Genomic DNA, 20,371 nt, shown 5'->3' with positions numbered 1-20,371 from the left:
TCACTGAAGTTGCACATCACCTGCAGAGGCTCGCTGCTTCCTGTTTCCTTCATAAACAATATGGAGACATTGCCTAGGCAGTTAGCACAAAACAGTTTCTCTGGGTGTAGCTTTTCTCCCTCCTTTCTGCTTGTGAAATAGAGTACAAATACTAGGTGTTAAGTAGCTACATATTGGAATGTTGCTGCTGAGATACAAAAGCTTTCTAGTCCTTTCTCCTCAATCATAAAAACTTTCTGTTGCATATTACTAAAATAAACACTACATTTATCTCTTTCTCAAGCTATAGATTAAAAACTATATCATACACAAGAGAAGAGTTATGTATTTCAGACGCTGGAGAGCCCCTTAAAAGCATCTGCTATCCACCTTGGCCAGGTGGCTCAGTTGGTTGGAGCATTGCCCTGCACCAGGGGTGGTGTTCAGCCTTTTGGCATGTCAGTGCCACAGTGGAAGAAGAGTTGTTTTGGGCTACATATTAAATACATAGTTACACGTAATCACCAAAAAATCTCATACTGTTTTAAGTAAATTTATGATTTTGTGTTAGGCCTCATTCACAGCCATCCTGGGCTGCATTTGGCCTCCTGACCACAGGTTGGACATCCCTGCATGTAGACCACAAGGTTGCGGGTTCAGTTCCCAGTCAGGACACATATCTCTAGGTGGTGGGTTTGGTCCCTGGTCAGGGCACATAAGAGGCAGCTAGCTGATCAATGTTTCTTTCTCTTATACATGTTACTCTCCCTAACTTTTGCACTCCTTCCCCCTCTCTCTAAAACAATAGGCACTTCCTCAGGCGAGGATTTAAAAAAAAAAAACATCATCTGCTATCCAAGCTTTATATTTTCTGCAAAATACAGTGTTTCAGATCCCTTGATTTTATTTATAAAGCTTCAATATAAATACCTTAAACTTCAATTTAAAAATTGTTTTAAAAGATTAAAGTCTCTTAACTTTAATACCATTTTATTCCAATGGCTTCCAAGTATGTATCTCTAGCTCTCATGTCCTCTGAGCCCTAGAGTAAATATTCTGGTCCCTCTTTGATATTTTTATTTGAGTGACAGTAATAGAAATGATGATGATAGTTAATGTGGGCTGAGCACTTACTGTGTGCCATGCACTGCTCTGTTTTACCTGTGCTGTCTCAGCTCTTCCTCACAGTACCCTAGCCTATTCTAATGCTCTTCTCCTGTCCCTTCTGTACATGTGAGGGAATTGAGACACACAGGTTAAACTCCTTGCCTAAAGGCATGCTTAAAACTGTGGTCCTGGGGTTTGTAAGCAGGAAATTAAACAGTTCACTCATACCACTATGTCACACTTTCTTGTTAAGCCTGCTCTAGATAGTTGGCTAATACACATCTTAGTTCAGTGTGTCCAAATTAGTCCTCCTTATCCACAATTTGAGCCAAACTGCTTAGAGTCATTCTTGACTCCTCCTTTCCCTCATGCTTTACATCTAGTTTATCTAAAGTCCTGGAAGCTGTGCTTTTAAAATGTCATATTACCCCCAAAATTAACAGTCTCGTTCGAAACATCACTTCTATCTAGGTAACTTAAGAGCCTCTAAACCATTCTCCCTCCTTTCACGTTGCCTCCTACAGTCAGTTCTCCACAGCATAGCCAGAGCCAAGTCTTATTATTGTAAATCATATCAAGTTGCCCTTGCTTAAAATCCTCTCATAAATTTTCATTTGCATTCCAGTATAAAAGGTAGTTGTTACTGTGGCGTACACACCTCGCATGATCTGACTTCTCTTTACCTTTCCCACCTTGTCATTCTTCACTCTTTCTCCTTTCATTCCAGATACAGCTGTCTTCGTCCTGTTGTTTGATCTTACCAATCTTGTCCCTGTCAGAAATTGTCTTACTGTTCCTTTTGCATAAATACTTTTCCCTCAGATTTTTTTTAAAACATAAATGAATCCTTTGTTTATTATCAGTTTTAAGATAGACTCTCCTTCATCTTATTTAAAATAACTTTATGCTCTTATCCTGCTTTCTTCTTCTTTGAAGCCCTGTCAGTCCTGGAAGTTATTAGATATATGATTACATATTTACTTTTTTCACTTTCACTTTTTTAAGAAGATTTTATTTATTTATTTTAGAGAGGGGGAAAGGAAAGGAGAAAAAAAAGGGGAAGAAACATCAATGTGTGGTTGCCTCTCATGCACCTCCTACTGGGGACCTGACCTGCAACCCAGGCCTGTGCCCTAACTGGGAATTGAACCAGTGACCCTTAACTTTTTTAACTTTAAATGATGAGCTCAGATTTAGATACAATTCCTGGAGTTGGATCATGTTTTACTTACCATGTAAAATTATCTCATGTATTACTCATGTTATAGGAGTGAATTTGATGGAGATTTACAGTCCCAGCTTCTGAGTAAAGCCAATGAAGAAGATAAAAACTGTAGCAGAGCTCTCTCTGTGGTAAGCACCGTTGTTCGAGCTGCAAAAGACCTTTTGCACAGAGCTCTTGCTGTGGATGGTAAGATTTTTTTTACTTTCTTAATAATCATATTAGATTAATTATGCACAGAGTGGCTGAATAGGAACCATCTTGTAGAATCCCAGAGTGTTTTATTCATTATCAATTTGGATATACACATGCATTCATTTTGTATCAGTTACACATTTCATACAATAATGCAGAATTTTTTTAGAAAGTTCAAAAGCAGTTATCTGGTACTTATTATTTGCTTAGTTAACCTAGCAAGAGAAGAACTCTTGATTAGGACTGAGTCTACTTTATCCTTCTTTCTGTAGACAAAAAGCATTTTGTTTTCTCCTTTAGACCTGTTTTTCTTCCTCTATGTCCTATTTCTAGTAATGGCATCACCTTTACCCAAAGTCTGGGTAACTCTAAACATTTCCCCTAATTCCCTTGTCCAAGCTGAGCTCTGCCATTGGAAAATCCCCAAATCCCCAGTTTGTCCTCTCCTCTCTGTCTGTTCTCTCCTAGTTCAGGCCTCCATGGTTCAAGCATGTGTCCTCTTTCTCATGTATGGGTAACATCCTAATAATCTCTCTGCCATCTTTCCCTTACCCCTGTCTGCTTACCTAGTCATCCTCCACACTGGCAGTAGAGTTGTATTTACAAAAACATTCACTGTTACCCACCCCACATTACTGTTATTTATAACATTTGTTCCTGAGCTTCGTTGCACATCAGAATCATCTGGGAAATTTGCTAAAAATGAATATTCGGCCTATCCAAATTAGGGTTTTGGGCTGGGCTAGAAAACTCGGGGGTATATTTTTATTTGTTTTTGTTGTTGTTTTTGTAGAGCCTAGCCTATTCTGATGGAACAGCTGACCTAGAAACAAGTAATTTGGAAATAATTGATTGGTTTTTAACACAAAGGTCTTTACAATTTGGCGTCAACTTTTCTTCCCAGTGCCATGTTTATGGATAAAAATGAGTAAAATGTCCATCAGCAAAATGCTTTCCTTGGAAAAAGAGAAGGCATTATAGTTTAATAGCAAACATTTTATGTTCAGACATTGTTCTGTGCATTCTATGTGTATTAACTCAATCTTCACAACACCCATTGAGGGAGGTACTGTTGTCCTCTTTCGGAGATGATTACTGAGGCATGCACAGAGTAAGTAATTTGCCTAATGTCACACATACAGCTGTGTGTGGCACCAGGGGTAGTGTTTTAAAATCATGATTGTTACTAGGTTCTAATCCTGGCTCTATCATTTCAGAGATGTCTGGCCTGGGGCAAGATACTTAAACACCACGTGACTTGGTTTCCCCTTCTCAAAAGTGGAGATAATAAAAGTTTCTTATTGATTGAGATAGCACATGTAAATAAGCCCTTACAGTAGCGCCAGGTCCTTTATAAACACTCACTCAGTTGACATCAACTATAATTTTGCTCAAGATAACAGAATATAAATTTAGTATGGCATATATATTCATTTAAAGTGAAATTACCTTCTAACTACAGTTTTAATGTCTTTTTTAGCTGATGACATTCCAGAACTGCTTAGCTCTTCCAGTCTGTTTTCCATGCTGCTTCCCCTTATTATAGCCTACATTGGACCAGTAGCTGCTGCTATTCCCAAGGTGTGTAATTTAATTCTGTGTCTTTGAATCTTTTTTTTAATATTTTATTTATTTATTTTTAGAGAGGGAAGGGAGGGAGAAAGAGAGAGAGAGAGAGAGAGAGAGAAACATCAGTGTGCGGTTGCTGGGGGTTATAGCCTGCAACCCAGGCATGTACCCTGGCTGGGAATTGAACCTGTGACACTTTGGTTCGCAGCCCGAGCTCAATCCACTGAGTTACACCAGCCAGGGCTTTCGAATCTTTTTTTAAGAAGTAAAATCATTTTTTAGAATCTATATCCTTCTTATAAGATACTTTAATTTTCAAAGCAACTGGAGTACAGGTTACAAGTAGAGGTAGACACATGTTAAATGGTAGAAGTTATTAAACCTCTCTGTGTTACTAGTATTATTCACTGGATTACTATGCTTACGTATTGGCCTTCCTTTTAAGAATTTGGGAATGGGGTATGTATTTCAGAAATATGTAAGGAAGCCTAAGTTAGCTGAGATTTTAAATTTATGAATTGGATACCAAATCTCCATTTTGAATAAAAATAGCAATGTAGAAGGATAGGAGTATTTTTAAATTGTGAAATATTCAAGACAAAGAAGAAATTATAAAATGTTGATTTTTTCACATAATTATTGAGTAAAAGTTTACTGCAAGTCACAAAAAGCCAAAAGTATTTAAAAATACGGATTAGGTTATTTTCATGTAACATCTAAGACATCTGTGATAAATCTTTTTTTCCCATAGAAAAAAATTCTTGTCAAACAAACACTTAGAAGAAACTCTACATGGAAAGTCTTAGTAATAAGGATAACCAACAATTAAAGCAACTTTCACATTTATCATCTCATTTAATCATTTTTTTATACTAGGTGGCTGTAGAAGTCTTTGGCCTTGTCCAACAGTTGCTTCCCTCAGTTGCCATTTTGAATCAGAAGTATGCGCCCCCTGCGTTCAATCCTAACCAGTCAACAGACAGCACCACAGGAAACCAGCCCGAACAAGGCCTCTCTGCATGTACCACCTCTAATCACTATGCCGTCATAGAGAGTGAACACCCCTATAAACCTGCATGTGTGATGCACTACAAGGTAGGCACCGATTCTTAGGGAGAATTTAAATTTAAAACTTGGTTTGATGTTCTATAATGATATCTTAAAGGATGCTTAGCCTCTCTCTGCTCAGAAGAATAACTTCTTTTATAGTATTTATAGAGAATCAGAAGGTAATTAGATATAGTCAGATACACAGAATTGTCATCATTAAAGAGTATAGTTATAGGGTTGATATGAGTTGTTCCCATTTTTTTTATTGTTGTTCAAGTACAGTTGTTTCCATTTTCACCCCACCCTGCACCCCACCCCCGTCCCCCTGCTCTACCATCCCTGCCTCCCACCTTTGAACCTACTCGCTTTGGCTTTGTCCGTGTGTCCTTTATACGTGTTCCTTGGTGGCCTTTCCATTACTATCCCTCTCCTCCCCCCTTCCTGGTAACTGTCAGTTTGTTCTTTATTTCAGTGTCTCTAGTTGTATTTTGCTTGCTTGTTTGTTTTGTTGATGAGGTTCCATTTATAGGTGAGACAAGGGTGAATGCATATGTAGTTTTGCTAGATATTGACAAATTCCTTTCCACAGAAGTTACATACTGTTTTGCGTCCCTCCAACAATGAATGAGAGTGCTTGTTTTCTCACAGCCTCCCTCACAGTATGTGTTTGAATTTTGGGCCATTTGCCAACATAATGGGAGACATGGTTTCTCAGTTGAGTTTTAATTTATATTTATGTTATTATATCGAAGGTTGAACTTTTCATTTAAATGGAGAATTATAAAAATCCTTTACTAAAATATTTGACTTAGTTCTAGGTAATTTTTTAGAGTAATATTATACTTAAGAAATTGTTAAGGCTCATATTATACTCTACAGCTAATTCATAGACAGAATTTTCTCTGTGGTGCTGGTGACAGAAGCTTAAAATAGCCTTAATGATAGCCTTAAAAATGCATATCATTATATGTTACCATAAATTCATGTGTACAGTAAAACTACAGGTTAGGAAAATAGAAAAATTTAGTTTTTATCATAAGTGTGTGTGTTTATATTCTCACAATATATGAAGGTTTTGGCTAATGAAAAGCATTTATAATAGATTTATGAATGGTAGATAACCTTAAAGTGACTAAAACCTTAGGTTTTAGTAATTTATCTACTTATATTCTTTAAATATGTACTTACTGAAATGGGAAATTTACTATATAAGTAAATTATTCCACAAGAAAAATCAGATACCTGAATGTTTATGGATACTAAGTAGTTTTGTAATATATTTATAATGATATCAACATGTGTTTATAAATACTATAATGTAACATCAACCAAATATTAGGTAGAAAACAGTAGATATTGCAATCAGAGAGTAAAAATAGTTGATACTGAATGTTAATACCTTGATTTCTGATCATATTAAACTATTCTGTTAGTTCCTTACTTAAAAAGTATTTTACAAATATGCTGAAAGCATCATCTTTGCAGTATGATATCCTGTTTTTAAGTAGGAAGCAAAAATCTTATTCTCCTTAACAGACACAAGTGTCCTTTTGCCTACTGACCACAGGTGACCTTCCCAGAATGTGTACGGTGGATGACAATTGAGTTTGACCCTCAGTGTGGTACTGCACAATCAGAAGATGTCCTCCGTTTGTTGATTCCCATCAGGACTATTCAGAATTCAGGATACGGACCAAAATTGACATCTGTCCATGAAAATCTTAATTCCTGGATAGAGTTGAAGAAATTTTCAGGATCTTCTGGGTGGCCTACTATGGTTTTAGTGTTGCCAGGCAAGTTATTTTTTCTACTCTCTTTTCTGGTAAAATGCATACATTTATGATAATTGTGTTTAGTAAGAATAAATCATTGAAAATGTTTATTTGAGATTTAGAATTTCTTCAAGACATGCTATGTTTCCACCCTGGCTGGTGTGTCTCAGTGGATTGAGTGCTGGCCTAGGAACCAAAGGGTCACCGGTTTGATTCCCAGTCAAGGCACATGCTTGGGTTGTAAGCCAGGTCAGGTCCCCAGTAGTGGGTGTGCAAGAGGCAACCACACATTGATGTTTCTCTCCCTCTCTCTCTCCCTCCCTTCCTCTCTGTCTAAAATAAATAAATGAAATCTTTTTTTAAAAAAAGGCATAATATGTATCTGGATGGCAATTGAGAGGTAAGGAAGACTCTGGGCACGGAGTGGCATATCGTGACCAAGTTTCAGAAGAGAATGTTAGTTTGACTGAAGCAGAGAGTGAATATTGAGAAGTGGCTGTCTAAAGTTTGTACCAAACCACAGGAAAAGTGGATTAGACCTTTCTCCCCAATAACGAGAACTTGACTAAGGATTCCTTGCTTTCAAGAGAATTGGTGAACTGTGTGACCTGCTGAGTTATGTTAAAGCCATAGTTTTTAGTCTTTTTAGTCTTTTAGTTGTGTGTGTAAGTGAGAGAGGGGGGAGTGTGCACTAGAGCACTTTTGTTATTGCTGTTGCTGGTGCTTTTCTTTTAAAAAAAGTATGCAAGTTTTAAAACTATATGTTGTCTCTTAGTTTTGAACCAATTAATTATAATTATTCTTATAATCTCTCACACTAATAGCCTATTTGAATTCGGAAGCTTTTCTTCTAGTCAGACCTGCCTTGTGAAGACACCAGACGAGGCCAAATAAATGCCAGGGTAGGGAACTGCTCACTGTAGTAACTGACAGATAATTAATCGCCCATGTAACTTAAAGGTAGGATGTTTGATTAAGGAGAATTTGATCGTAAAGAAAAATAATAACAGTTCACTTGGTATTGTTCCATTATTTCTACTGTTTTTAGCACAGGTTTGTTCAGGTAGCTATAGGAAGCCTTCTAAAATGACTATATTTTTGGAATCTGATTGGTTTTGCTACCTCTCTTGAGATGAATAAAAGATAAAGTTGTTTCAGATTTTGAATTCAGTGTTAGTTTTTTCTTTTTGTAGGAAATGAGGCCCTGTTTTCATTGGAGACTGCATCAGATTATGTGAAAGATGACAAGGCTTCCTTCTATGGTTTCAAATGTTATGCAATTGGATATGAGTTTAGCCCTGGACCTGATGAGGTAAGAATGAACTATCATCTCATTCTCTTAAGGACGATTATGTTTCTAAGGGCTGCTATTGCCTTAAATTTGTTTGCTGCCTATAAATAAGAAGCCTGGAATGTATTTTGAGCTAGGGCATATAATTCAAAGTATTTTGTAATTTAATGGTGTTCAGTGGACTGTTTTGCTACTTTAAATACATAAAGAGAACAGAACCTTTGAACACGTAGTATAGTTGTACTTGTTCCAAACCAGCTCAACTGGATATGCCTTTCTGAGTAATAATTGAACCTGACTTCACAATGGGACTAACTTAATAACTCTTATCAATGTTTTAAATCATACAATATGACTTCCAGCCAAGATGGAGGTGTAGGTAGACACACTGTGCCTCCTCATACAACCAAAAGAAGAACAACAAATTTAAAAACAAAAAGTAACCAGAACTGCCAGAAAATCAAACTGTATGGAAGTCCAACAACCAAGGCATTAAAGAAGAAACACTCAGCCAGACCAGTAGGAAGTGCGGAGACAGGCAGCTGGATGGAGAGGACTTGCAGCAAGGTGGTGGCTGGCAGATCAGTCCCACATTCCCATGCAGACCAGGAGGAACAACTGGGGAGCAAGACAGATGCCACAACCCAGGGTCCCAGTGCGGCGAAAATAAAGCCTCAAAACCTCTGTCTGAAAAAAACCTGTGGGGGTGTGGCAGTGGGAGGAACTCCCAGCCTCATAGGAAAGTTCATCAGAGAGACCCACAGGGTCCTTGAACATACACAAACCCACCCACCGGGGAATCAGCAGCAGAAGGGCCCAATTTCCTTGTGGGTAGTGGAGGAAGTGACTGAAAGCCGACCAAGACCCCAGCAGGTGACACTGTTCCCTCTCAGACCCCTGCCCCATGCACAGCATCACAACGCAGCGAGTGGGTTGCCCTGCCCTGGTGAACACCTAAGGCTCCACCCCCTTACTATGTAACAGGTGTGCCGAGACAAAAAACTATGGCCCAAATGAAAGAATAGATCAAAGCTGCAGAAAAAATACAACTAAGCAGTGAAGAGATGCACAGTTCAAAACACTAGTAATCCGGACGCTCACAAAATTGGTTGAGTATGGTCACAAAATGGAGGAAAAAGTGAAGGCTATGCGAGATAAAAGAAATAAAAATGTACAGGGAACAGACAGTGATGGGAAGGAAACCAGTACTCAAATCAATGATTTGGAGGAGAAGGAAGAAATACACATTCAACCAGAACAGAATGAAGAAACAAGAATTCAAAAGAATGAGGAGAGGCTTAGGAGTCTCTGGGACAACTTCAAACCACCCAACATTTAAATCATACTGGGTGCTAGAAAGAGAAGAGGAAGAACAAGAAATGGAAAACTTATTTGAAAAAATAATGAAGGAGAACTTCCCCAATCTGGCAAAGGGAATAGACTTCCAGTAAGCTCAGAGAGTCCCAAAGGAATTGGATGCAAGGAGGAATACACCAAGGCACATTATAATTAAGTTACCCAAGATGAAAGATAAGGAGAGAATCTTAAAAGTAGCAAGAGAAAAGGAGAGAGTTACATACAAAGGGGTTCCCATAAGACTATCAGCTCATTTCTCAAAAGAAACGTTGTAGGCAAGAAGGGGCTGGAAAGAAACATTCCAAGTCATGAAAGGCAAGGACCTACATCCAAGACTGCTCTATCCAGCAAAGCTTTCATTTAGAATGGAAGGACAGATAAAGTGCTTCCTAGGCAAGGTAAAGTTAAAGGAGTTCATCATCACCAACCGTTTGTAATATAAAATGTTAACAGGACTTACCTAAGAAATAGAAATCAAAAATATGAACAGTATGACAACCAACTCACAACTATTGACATCTGAACCAACAAAAACAAACGAAGCAAACAACTAGAACAGGAAAAGAGTCACAGAAATGGAGATCACATGGAGGATTATCAGTGGGTAGGGGGTGGGGAGAATGGGGGAAAAGGTACAGAGAATAAGAAGCATAAACAGTATACAAAATAGACTGGGGAGGTTAAGAATAGTATGGGAAATGGAGAAGCCAAGGAACTTATATGTATGACCCATGGACATGAACTAAGATGGGGGAATGCTGGTGGGAGTGGAGTATAAGGTGGAAGGGAATGAGGGGAGAACAAAAATGGCACAACCGTAATAGCATAATTAATGAAATACATTTAAAAATCATATAATAATGCAAGGTGAAAAAATGATTATATTCCCTAAAAATGAATGAAAAATTTTTTGAATGATGAAACTTTGGGCCCAAACCTAATAACCAGAATAAGTCTTAATGTTGAATCTCTTCCATTGTTAATTTAACCATTAGCTAACCCATTTCTTTCCAGCTTCAAAAGTTATGCTTGAATGCAAGTTGCATTTGTTAATTATCCAGAGTATGTTCCAAACATGTGTTTAAAGCAGCTGATAGGTTTTTGTAATTCTACAGGGAGTCATTCAGTTGGAAAAAGAGTTAGCCAATCTAGGTGGGATTTGTGCAGCGGCTTTGATGAAAAAGGACCTGGCACTTCCTATTGGTAAGTTTGGTCACGTACTAGGTGTTCGTTTATGATTTTTTTTGAATTTTAAGAATAGAATATGCTTATTATAGAACATTCTGAAAATACATTAACAAAATGAATTTCTTTTTTAAATTTATTGGGGTGATGTTGGTTAATATTGAATATATATGTTTCAAGTGTACATTTCTCTGATAACATGATCTGTAAATTGCACCGTGTCCCTGCCACCCAAAGTGAAAAGATCTTCCATCACCATATATTTGCCTCCCCCTTTACCTACCTCCCCCATGACTTTCCCTCTGGTATTGCCATACTGTTGTCTGTTTATGAGTTTTAGTTTTATATCCCACATATGGGTGAAATCATATGGTTCTTAGGTTTGTCTAACTAACTTATTTAGCTTAGCATAATATTCTCAAGGTTCATCCATATTGTTGCAAATGGCAGTATTTCATCTTTTCTTATGGCTGAGTAGTATTCCATAGTGTACTGTATAGGTATTGTATCTACTTTACCCAATCCTCTATCAAAGGACACTTTGGTTGTCTCTATCTCTTGGCCACTGTGAATGATGCTGCTGTGAACTTAGGGTGTATATATCTTCACAACGAAATGCTTTAGAGTTTTTCAGATAGGGACCCAGAAAAGGGGTTGCTAGGTCATGTGGTAGTTATTTTCTTAATTTTTTGAGGAACTGCCAAACTGCTTTCCATAGTGGCTGTACTAGTTTACATTCCCACTCAGTGAATGAGGGTTTCTTTTTCTCCACAACCTCTTGAACACTTGTGACAGGTAGTCACCTGTCTTGTTGATGATTACCATTCTAACAGGTATGAGGTGGTATTTCATTGTAGTTTTGACTTACATTTCCCTATAGCTAGTGAGGTTGAACATCTTTTCGTGTATCTGTTGGCTGTTTGTATGTCTTCTTGGGAGAGGTGTCTGTTCAGGTCTTGTGCCCATGTTTTAATTGGATTGTTTGTTTGGTGTTGAGTTGTATGAATTCTATGTGTATTTTGAATATTAACTGCTTGCTGGAGCTCTTGTTTGCAAATACAATCTCACATTCAATTGGTTGCCTTTTTGTTTTGTTGTTGGTTTCTTTTGCTTTGCACATTTTTAGTTTGATATAGTTACATTCATTTATTTTTACCTTTACTACCCTTGCCTTTGGGGGTCAAATTTATATAAAATGCCAAGGTTCATAAATTCAGCACCTATGTTTTTTTCTGTGTAATTTATTGTTTTGAATCTTAGATTTAGGACTTTGATCCATCTTGAGTTGATTTGTGTAAATGGGAACAAAACTGTAATCTGGTTTAATTCTTTTTCATGTGGCCTTTCAATTTTCCCAGCACCATTTCTTGGGGAGGCTTTCTTTTCTCCATTGTGTGTTTTTGGCTCCTTTGTGAAAAATTATGTGCCCATATACATGTGGTTTTATTTCTGGGCTCTCAATTCTGTTTCATTGGTCTGTATGTCTGTTTTTTTCTGACAGTATCATGCTATTTTGCTAATTGTTGCTTTGTAGTATAGTTTGAAGTCTGATACCTCTGGCTTCATTCCTTTTTTTTTTAATCTTTATTGTATACTTTTTCCATTACTGTTTAGTCTCTTTATACTTCCTTCCCTCTGCAGTCACCACAATATTGTTCATTCTTTTATCTCAGGATTGCTTTGGCTATTCAGGCCTTTTTGTGGTTCCATATGAATCTGATGATTTTTGTTCTATTTCTTTAAAAAATGACACTGGGATTTTAATGGGAATTGCATTTTTCAATCTCTTTTAATAATGCTTTGTTGCTTTCAATATAGGTCCTTCACATCCTTTGTTAAGTTTATTTCTTAGTTGCTGTAGCAAAAGGAATTTTTTTCTTTTTCTAAATTTTCATTGTTAGTATATAGGAAAGCAGTTGATTTTTATACATTGATTTTGTATCTTGCCACTTTACTCTATTGTTTAAATAGTTTTTGATGAAGCCTTCAGGGTTCCCTGTACACAGAATCATGTCATCTGCAAAAAGTGACACTTTTATTTCTTCCTTTCCAATATGGATGCTTTTATTTTTTGTTCTTGCCTGATTGCTCTGGCCAGGCTTCCAGAGCTTTGTTGAGTGAGAGTGGTGAGAGTGGGCCTCCTTGTCTTGTGTCTGATTTTAGAAGAAAAGCTTTCAGTTTTTCACCTTTGAGTATGACTTTGGCTGAGAGTTTGTCATATATGGTCTGTATTGTGTTGAGATACTTTCTTCTATACCCATTTTATTGAGTGTTTTCATCGTAAATGCATGTTGTTGTTGTTTTTTAAAATGTTTTTTCTGCTCTGTTGATAAGGTCATATTATTTCTATCCATTGTTTTGTTAACCTGGTGTATTACATTGATCAGTTTGCATATGATGGGCTATCCTTGTGCCGTTGGACTGAACCCCACTTGATTGCGATATATTACTTTTTTAATGTATTGTTGTACTCAGTTTGCTAGTAATTTTTTTTAATTTTTGCTTCTGTATTCATCAAAGGTATTGGTCTTTAGTTTTTTGTGTGTGCATTATCATTGCCAGGTTTAGGTATCAGGGTTATGTTGGTCTCATAAAATGTGTTAGGAAGTATTGCCTCTTCAGTTTTGGTGAAGAGTTTGGGAAGGGTAGGTTTGGTAGAACTCACTAGTAAAGCCATCTGGTCCTGGAGTTTTATTTTTGGGAGGTTTTTGATGGTTGTCAATTTCTTCACTGTTTATCAGTCTATTTAGATTTTCCAAATCTTCATGATTTGGTTAGGAAGGATATATAATTCTATGAAGGTATCCATTTCTTCTAGGTTATTGATTTTGGTGGCATATAGTCTTTCATAGTATTCTAGTATGGTGCAGCCACTATGGAAAACCATATGGAGGTGCCTTAAAAAATGAAGTGTAGATTTCCTGTATGATCTAGCAATGCCTCTTCTGGGTATCTACCTGAAAAATTTGAACATTTGTTTGCAAAGATATATGCACTCCTATGTTCATTGCAGCATTATTCATGGTGGCCAGGGCATGGAATTTCATAGTCACATATACCCATGAGCAATAACTACTTAATGTATTGGTAGTTTGGGATTATTAAAATGGAGGCTGAGAGTACCCACGAGTCTTTTTAATTCACACACACATGCTCACTTCCTCCTTGTCCATGTTACACGCTACGAGCCAGGCACTGGCTTTGGCACTGGATATATAATACAAAACCAGAAGTTCAAGATACTTCTTAAATATCCCAGTGGACATACCAAGTAGACAATTAGAACTCATTGCTTGGAGTTCAGGGAACAAGTCAATGCAGTTGTCTCTTGAACATAGTTGATACTTAATACATGAGACCATATGAAAGATGAGCTGGGAGGAGAATGCAAATGAGGACAAGAGCCCGGGATCAAAGCTGGGACTTGCCAAACTGTCAAAGATGGACAGAGTATGAAGAAAAAACTACAAAAAAGATTGTGAAGGAACAGCAGCCAACGAAGTAGGAGTAAAATGAGGATGGTGGCTATGCATGGGATTTTTGAATGATGCTGAGAAGTCAGTTAAACTATACCCTTGGATTGAAAACATGCTGATTATACACTCAGTAAGAAGTCAAACAGTAAAATGAGAGAATGGAGAGTCAGGAACTGGAGTCAGGCTGACTATAAATGGCTCTCTGGAAGAGTTTTTGTTGGAGGCAGAACAGAAATGAGGCAGTGGCAGAAATGGTACCTTTTTATATGACACACATTTGCATGAGGTATAAGTTGATTTATAATCAAGACAGTAAAGGCAAAAACGAAGTTTAAAATATTTGTTAATTCTATCATGTTTATATGGTTTAACATTTTATTTTCACAGTATTTGGGGAATAGGAGGTATTATTATTTTCCCACAGCTCACCTCCAAAAGTTCATCTCTATCTCTTCCCTCAGAGACTATCCTTCCCACTTGATCCTTTCTTTCTTCCCTTCTCTTTCTCTACTCTTTTCTTTTTCTATTTCTTTTCCCCTTATATTCCCTTTTATCCTTCTCTATTCCTTTGCTCCTACTTAATACTGTTATATATATGAGGAAGTGAGATATTTTGTATTCTGTTCATCTGAGGAAAATTAGTATGTCTTTGGAGGAAATTTGTCAGTAACCATTAAAATTTTTCATGCTTATACTTTTTGATGTAGCAATTATATACATATCTGCATAGATATCAAAAATATATGTTGTAAGATAGATTAATGTAACAAACAGTGCTTGTGATTGTAATACCTAGAGTAGTCAAATTGGTTAAATAAGTCATATTAACATCCATACATTGGGAATGAATACAGCTGTTAAAGACAACAAAAAAGTATGTCCTGATGAAAAAGATGTTTGAATTATATTAACCAAGTAAAGCAAGTTGTACAAGGTCCCATTTTTGCGAACATTTTCGTAATATATGCATAAATGTGTGTATATGTGGGTGCCTGTGCATATGTTGACACATACATATGTAAAATTTATTATTTGCAACAATGTTTCCAGAAGAACACATAGGAAACTGTTGACACTTTATGTTTGGGAGCCGGTTGAGCAGAATTATTCATTCTATACTTTAGTATAACTTGAATATTTCTCTTTGAACATGTATTACTTCATTAGTAATATTTTATAAATTATACTATCAAAGAAAAATCAATAAATAAAATGTACATTCAGCAATAAAGGAGAACATAGCTAGAGGACATAGTCACTACCTTCTGTTTTCCTGCAAGTTACTATTGTTTACTGAAGGTATAAATCTTCTATAAGATAACCAAAATAAAAAGGCTCAGATACTGAGTAATCAGTTTCCTCGTTTTTTGGTACAAAAGTAAATACTCAAGATTACATATTTATATACATAAGTATAATGTAAATCTTTTGTAAATCACTCAAGGGAAGCATTTTGAGTATTGTTTTGAGAATTATATCTTATATTTACACTGAAAATCATATTTTAAAATATAACCACTGAGATTTATCCAGGATGATAATAGTTCTTTTCCATCTAGAATATCAGAATTGTGAAAAATGCAAAAGACTAGAAAGTTAAACCAAGTATTGATACATTTTATTAAAACTTTCCATTTATGCAGCAGGTAACGAATTAGAAGAAGATCTTGAAATTCTTGAAGAGGCCGCATTACAGGTATGGTCCCAAACATCATATGGATAAACTTTGTACATTAGTTTAAAAGCAGACATTCACTTAGATAAACCTTATTGTTCTTGAAAATCGGACTCATTCCTTAAATATTTCAGTCTATTCATTGGCAATCATAAATAACTTAAAATTTTTCTCCTTGGTGGTGGAGGTGACTCCTGTGGGCCCCCACCCTTGCTTTACTGTGTGGTGGGTGTTCGTGCTGGAGTGAGACCTAAGTCCTTCGGGAGGAAGAGCATCTGCCAGGTGCCGAGGGGGTTGGGGAAGGCAGCGCAGAGCTGTGAGCCTGTACGTTTTATTGACTGGTTAGAAAAAACAGGAGAAATAAGGTGTTAGTCATTTAAATAATATCTGCAGAGCACTCTGTAGTTTACAGTGTCTTTATTGTCTATTTTTGCAGTTACACTTTGAGGTCAGTATTGTCTCTTGCATCTTAAAATGACAATAACTGAAATTTAGAAAAGTTCTTCATCTTGTCTAAAAATTCAGCTAATTGGGAGATGGAAGCTAGTGTTTAGGTTTTCTAACACCTATGACTAGTTGATTTACATTGTTTTTTCTGAGATCAATTGATCACAGCAGTAGTAATAAAAACAAGCGTTTATTTGATCTTAATTTTTTCATGTGCTATTTCAAACACTTGGCATATTTTTAACTCATTTAGTCCTCACTGCAACCCTATGAATTTATTTCCATTTACAGGTAAGGGAACCAAGGCAAGCAGAACTCAACTAACTTGCCCAGAATTACACAGCTGTCAAGCAACTATAGCTAGAATTTGACCTCTGGCCATTTGGTGACCAAGTCCAAAATTTACTATATTTGGTGACAGAGTCCATGATGCTGATCATTATGCTCTAATCACAGAGAGTCATGGTGTCTTAACACTCACAGTGTTAAGACACCAGCCTTTGTTTTTGTTTTTAAAAAAGTTAAAACTTTATACCTTAAGATTCAAAAATGAAAGTGAATTCAACAAATATTTAAAAAATGTAGCAGTATCACCCAATATTCTAGTTAAGGACAACCATTAAAGAGTTCTTTGTATTATTCATCATCACAGGGATTATTATGGTTTATATATTGTCATTTAGCTAAGTATAAAGAGATCTTTATTGTGCTGCTGTTCAACAACAGCCAAAAATGATGTCCCACATTGCCCACCTTTTTGGCTGTAAGGTAGTTGTGGTGGTAGTCTAACCTGTATTAAACACCTCCTCCTTCTTAGGCAATGTAGCATGCATTTTATATGTGTTATTTAATTTAAATTTTATAATAGCCACAGAAAGGAGATTTATTTGAACAACATTTTATACATTTTACAGATTCAGAAAGTTCTGTAACTTGCTAGCTCACTAGAATACAGCTATAACTTGTCCAGAGCCAGCATTCACACTCAAGTCTCTTTGATTCGAAAGACTATGATTTTTGCAATTTCACAGCTTGTAGAATGTAAAAGTTACCATTATATACATTTGATAGTATTAGAAATACAATCCTTTTCTATGAAAAATATTTTGTTTTGAAATTTATTATGTAGTCATTAAAATGTTTCTAGAGTTCCACCATTTAAAGCAGGTCTTTCCAAAATATAGGCTTGCTTGTCAGATAGGTGAGAACTAAAATTTCAGTTTTATCTGCCTCTTTTTCTTCACTTCAGTGAGGCTTGGACAGATTAATGCAGTTTTGTGTGCAGCCACAGTCAAGCTTTCGTCCACTTTTTGTGCATGTCTAGACTGTGGTACCCACAACACCAAAGACAACAGACACAGCCTGTGCATGAGAACTGCCAATAATGGGGACACAAAAAGAGGGGGGCTCCACAGCTGCCTATACAGGGGAGTCCAGGCCCTGACAGATGGGGCTGTACCAAGTAGATGGCTAGAATGAGAGGATATGCACCATTCAGTGGACATGCAGATGTCATAAACCACTTTTTCTGTGGAAGGAAAGGACTGGGAGTATTTTTCCATATTTTCCTTCCTGGACGTTTTCTGCTTTGTAGGCTAAAGGAACACTGGAGCATGGGAAGAAAATGATTTCACCAAAAAGGCCTATCAAAAATTGTTTGCAAGTTCAAAAATTCACATATTTAAAGTTTTATATTTTAAAATATATAAATGTTCTCTTTTACCCAACAGGTGTGCAAAACCCATTCTGGTATTCTTGGAAAGGGTTTAGCTCTTTCTCATTCACCAACTATATTAGAGGCACTTGAAGGAAACTTACCACTGCAAATCCAAAGCAATGAACAGTCCTTCCTGGATGACTTTATTGCTTGTGTTCCCGGATCAAGCGGTGGGAGGCTTGCAAGGTAATGCGCTCTAAGTACTGCAGTTACTTTCTTTCAGGGCTTGCCTCCTTTTTGTTTCTGAAGAGAGATGAAAGGGGAGTCATTAGGATGTCATAGTGCTGCCTAAAATAATCTGATTTTTGTGTTTTGAACTAGCTGATGCATAATATGGTAGTTAATATTTCAAAATATTTTTAAAATATGATAGTTGTTAGTTGGTTATTTTAAAGTTGCCCAGATGAACTTTTGTTTTAAAAATATGTGGAATATGAGGGAGGGCTCCAAAAAACCTGGAATTTATTTATTAAAAATTGTGTATTTATTTTTACATGTTTAAACTTCAGTCACCTTCAAAGTACTCTCCATTTGACACAAAACACCTACCAGAACATTTTTTTTCCACTGCTCAAAAGCTTTTGAACTTGTTGATTTTAATGCCTTTTGTGTGCTTCTGCTGTTTTTTGTTTCACCTCTTCCACATTGGCAAAACATTTACCTTTGAGGATTTTTTTCATCTGGGGAAACAAAAAACAGTGGTTTGGGGCAAGTTCAGATGAATAGGGAGGGCGAGGCTCGGAAGTCATGCCATTTTTGGGCAAAAACTGCTGAACCCTCAGTGCACGTGTGCTCGTAAATCGCCCATCGTGACATGGGCAAATACATTGAAAGACTCTTCAAAAAAAAGTTCACTGAAGCTGAATGCAGCCTCTCACAACAATGCCAGCTAGTACACTGATACAGTGGGCTCCTAGAACACTCCTCTAGCAGTGGAAGCCTGTACTTCAAGGGGCTTGCCAGAAGATAATTCCATTTTGGGGGGTTGCCCTTCTTTGTACATGGTATAATTGAAAGCCTGTGTATTCAATGGTAATATTTAGTATCTAACTAAACTCCTAAATTTATTACTATATTTTATTTTAGTAAAATCAATAATACAGTAATGTGAGTTTTTTTCAAACCCATTATGAATAGAAATATAAATTTAGAATTTAAATCAAATCATTTGAGGTTGTAGAGTTCTCATTTATTTTGTTGCTGTTTACTTTTTTAAGCTAAAGAAAAATTTGCTGGCTTGTATGATTTCACAGTATAGAAATCTGATCCCTTTCCTGGTTTAATTTTAAAAATACAGAGATTACTGTTCAGTTTTTATAAACCAAAATTGGTCATTAGAGAAGAACAGAAAATCTTTTGTCAGTCTCACTGCTGTCTTTGTGGACATTTTTACACATAACAGAACTACTTATTACTCATCTCACAGGACAGCTTGAATGTTGATCATGAAATGAATTCAGGAATGGCTTTCACAAAATATAGAAAATTGGCAAAATTTATGTGGAAAGGAAAGTAATGAGGGAAGATAGCTGAGGAATTGCGTGAAGAGAAGGTGGACTGACTGGTCTCAAGCAAGCAGAATGCCATGTTTGCCCCTGCTTTTGCGGAGAAGCTGCTCTTTCCTAGGGTATTAGGCTGGCAAGTTAAGGCAGCTCTTCCTCCGTAAAAATGAGTGTACTTGAGACTTCAAGTTATACTCTACCTAAATTCATTTCCTTGATTATTTTAAATCAACCATAGTTAAAATTCACCCAAGTTTTCTGATTTTTAAAATTTAATCTTCATTGTATTTTTTTCCAGTACCATTTATCTCCCTTGTACCCACTTCCACCTCCACCCACCCTGTTCCTCCCACAGTCACCACATTGTTGTCCATGACCATGAGTCCTTTTTCCTTTTCCTCAGGCCCTCTACCCCCTAGATTGCCCCACCCCATCAGCCCCACCGCCTTAGGTGTCATCTGCTCTCCATCTATCAGACTCCCCATTTTCCTTGTTAGTTCAGTGTGTTCACTAGATTGCACATATGAGCTAGCTTGTATGGTATTTGTCTTTCTCTGACTGGCTTATTTCACTTAGCATAATGTTCTCTAGGTTCATCCATACTGTCGCAAAGGGTAAAATTTAAAATTTTCTTCTGTTTTATGGCCAAGTAGTATTCCATTGTATAAATGTCCCATAGTTGTTGTATCCACTTATCTACTGATGGACAGTTGGACTGCTTCCAAGTTTTCTGATTTTAAAATTTCTTTTTGTAATCCTTAGAAATCTTGCCTGATTTGGCATATTTCTTGATGAATTCATCATTAACAATTTCCAAGGAAGAGACTT

General features: G+C 36.7%; 1 protein-coding gene across 1 annotated transcript in view; it reads left to right on the top strand.

Annotated features, from left to right (window-relative positions):
- The window catches only part of MYCBP2 (MYC binding protein 2), a 267,325-nt gene that overhangs the window by 146,181 nt on the left and 100,773 nt on the right, over nucleotides 1-20,371 (top strand). The window contains 8 exon segments of the mRNA XM_045839168.1: nucleotides 2,355-2,497; nucleotides 3,984-4,084; nucleotides 4,949-5,167; nucleotides 6,690-6,915; nucleotides 8,088-8,206; nucleotides 10,657-10,744; nucleotides 15,849-15,898; nucleotides 18,055-18,227. Coding sequence (XP_045695124.1) covers nucleotides 2,355-2,497; nucleotides 3,984-4,084; nucleotides 4,949-5,167; nucleotides 6,690-6,915; nucleotides 8,088-8,206; nucleotides 10,657-10,744; nucleotides 15,849-15,898; nucleotides 18,055-18,227 — 1,119 coding nt within the window.

This window comes from Phyllostomus hastatus, unplaced genomic scaffold (assembly GCF_019186645.2).
Source record: "Phyllostomus hastatus isolate PE091 unplaced genomic scaffold, TTU_PhHast_1.1 phas_contig_29, whole genome shotgun sequence".
NCBI classification, from domain to species: Eukaryota; Metazoa; Chordata; class Mammalia; order Chiroptera; family Phyllostomidae; genus Phyllostomus; species Phyllostomus hastatus.
Note: the sequence above shows the minus strand (reverse complement) of the source record. Positions and strands in the feature narration are given on the sequence as shown.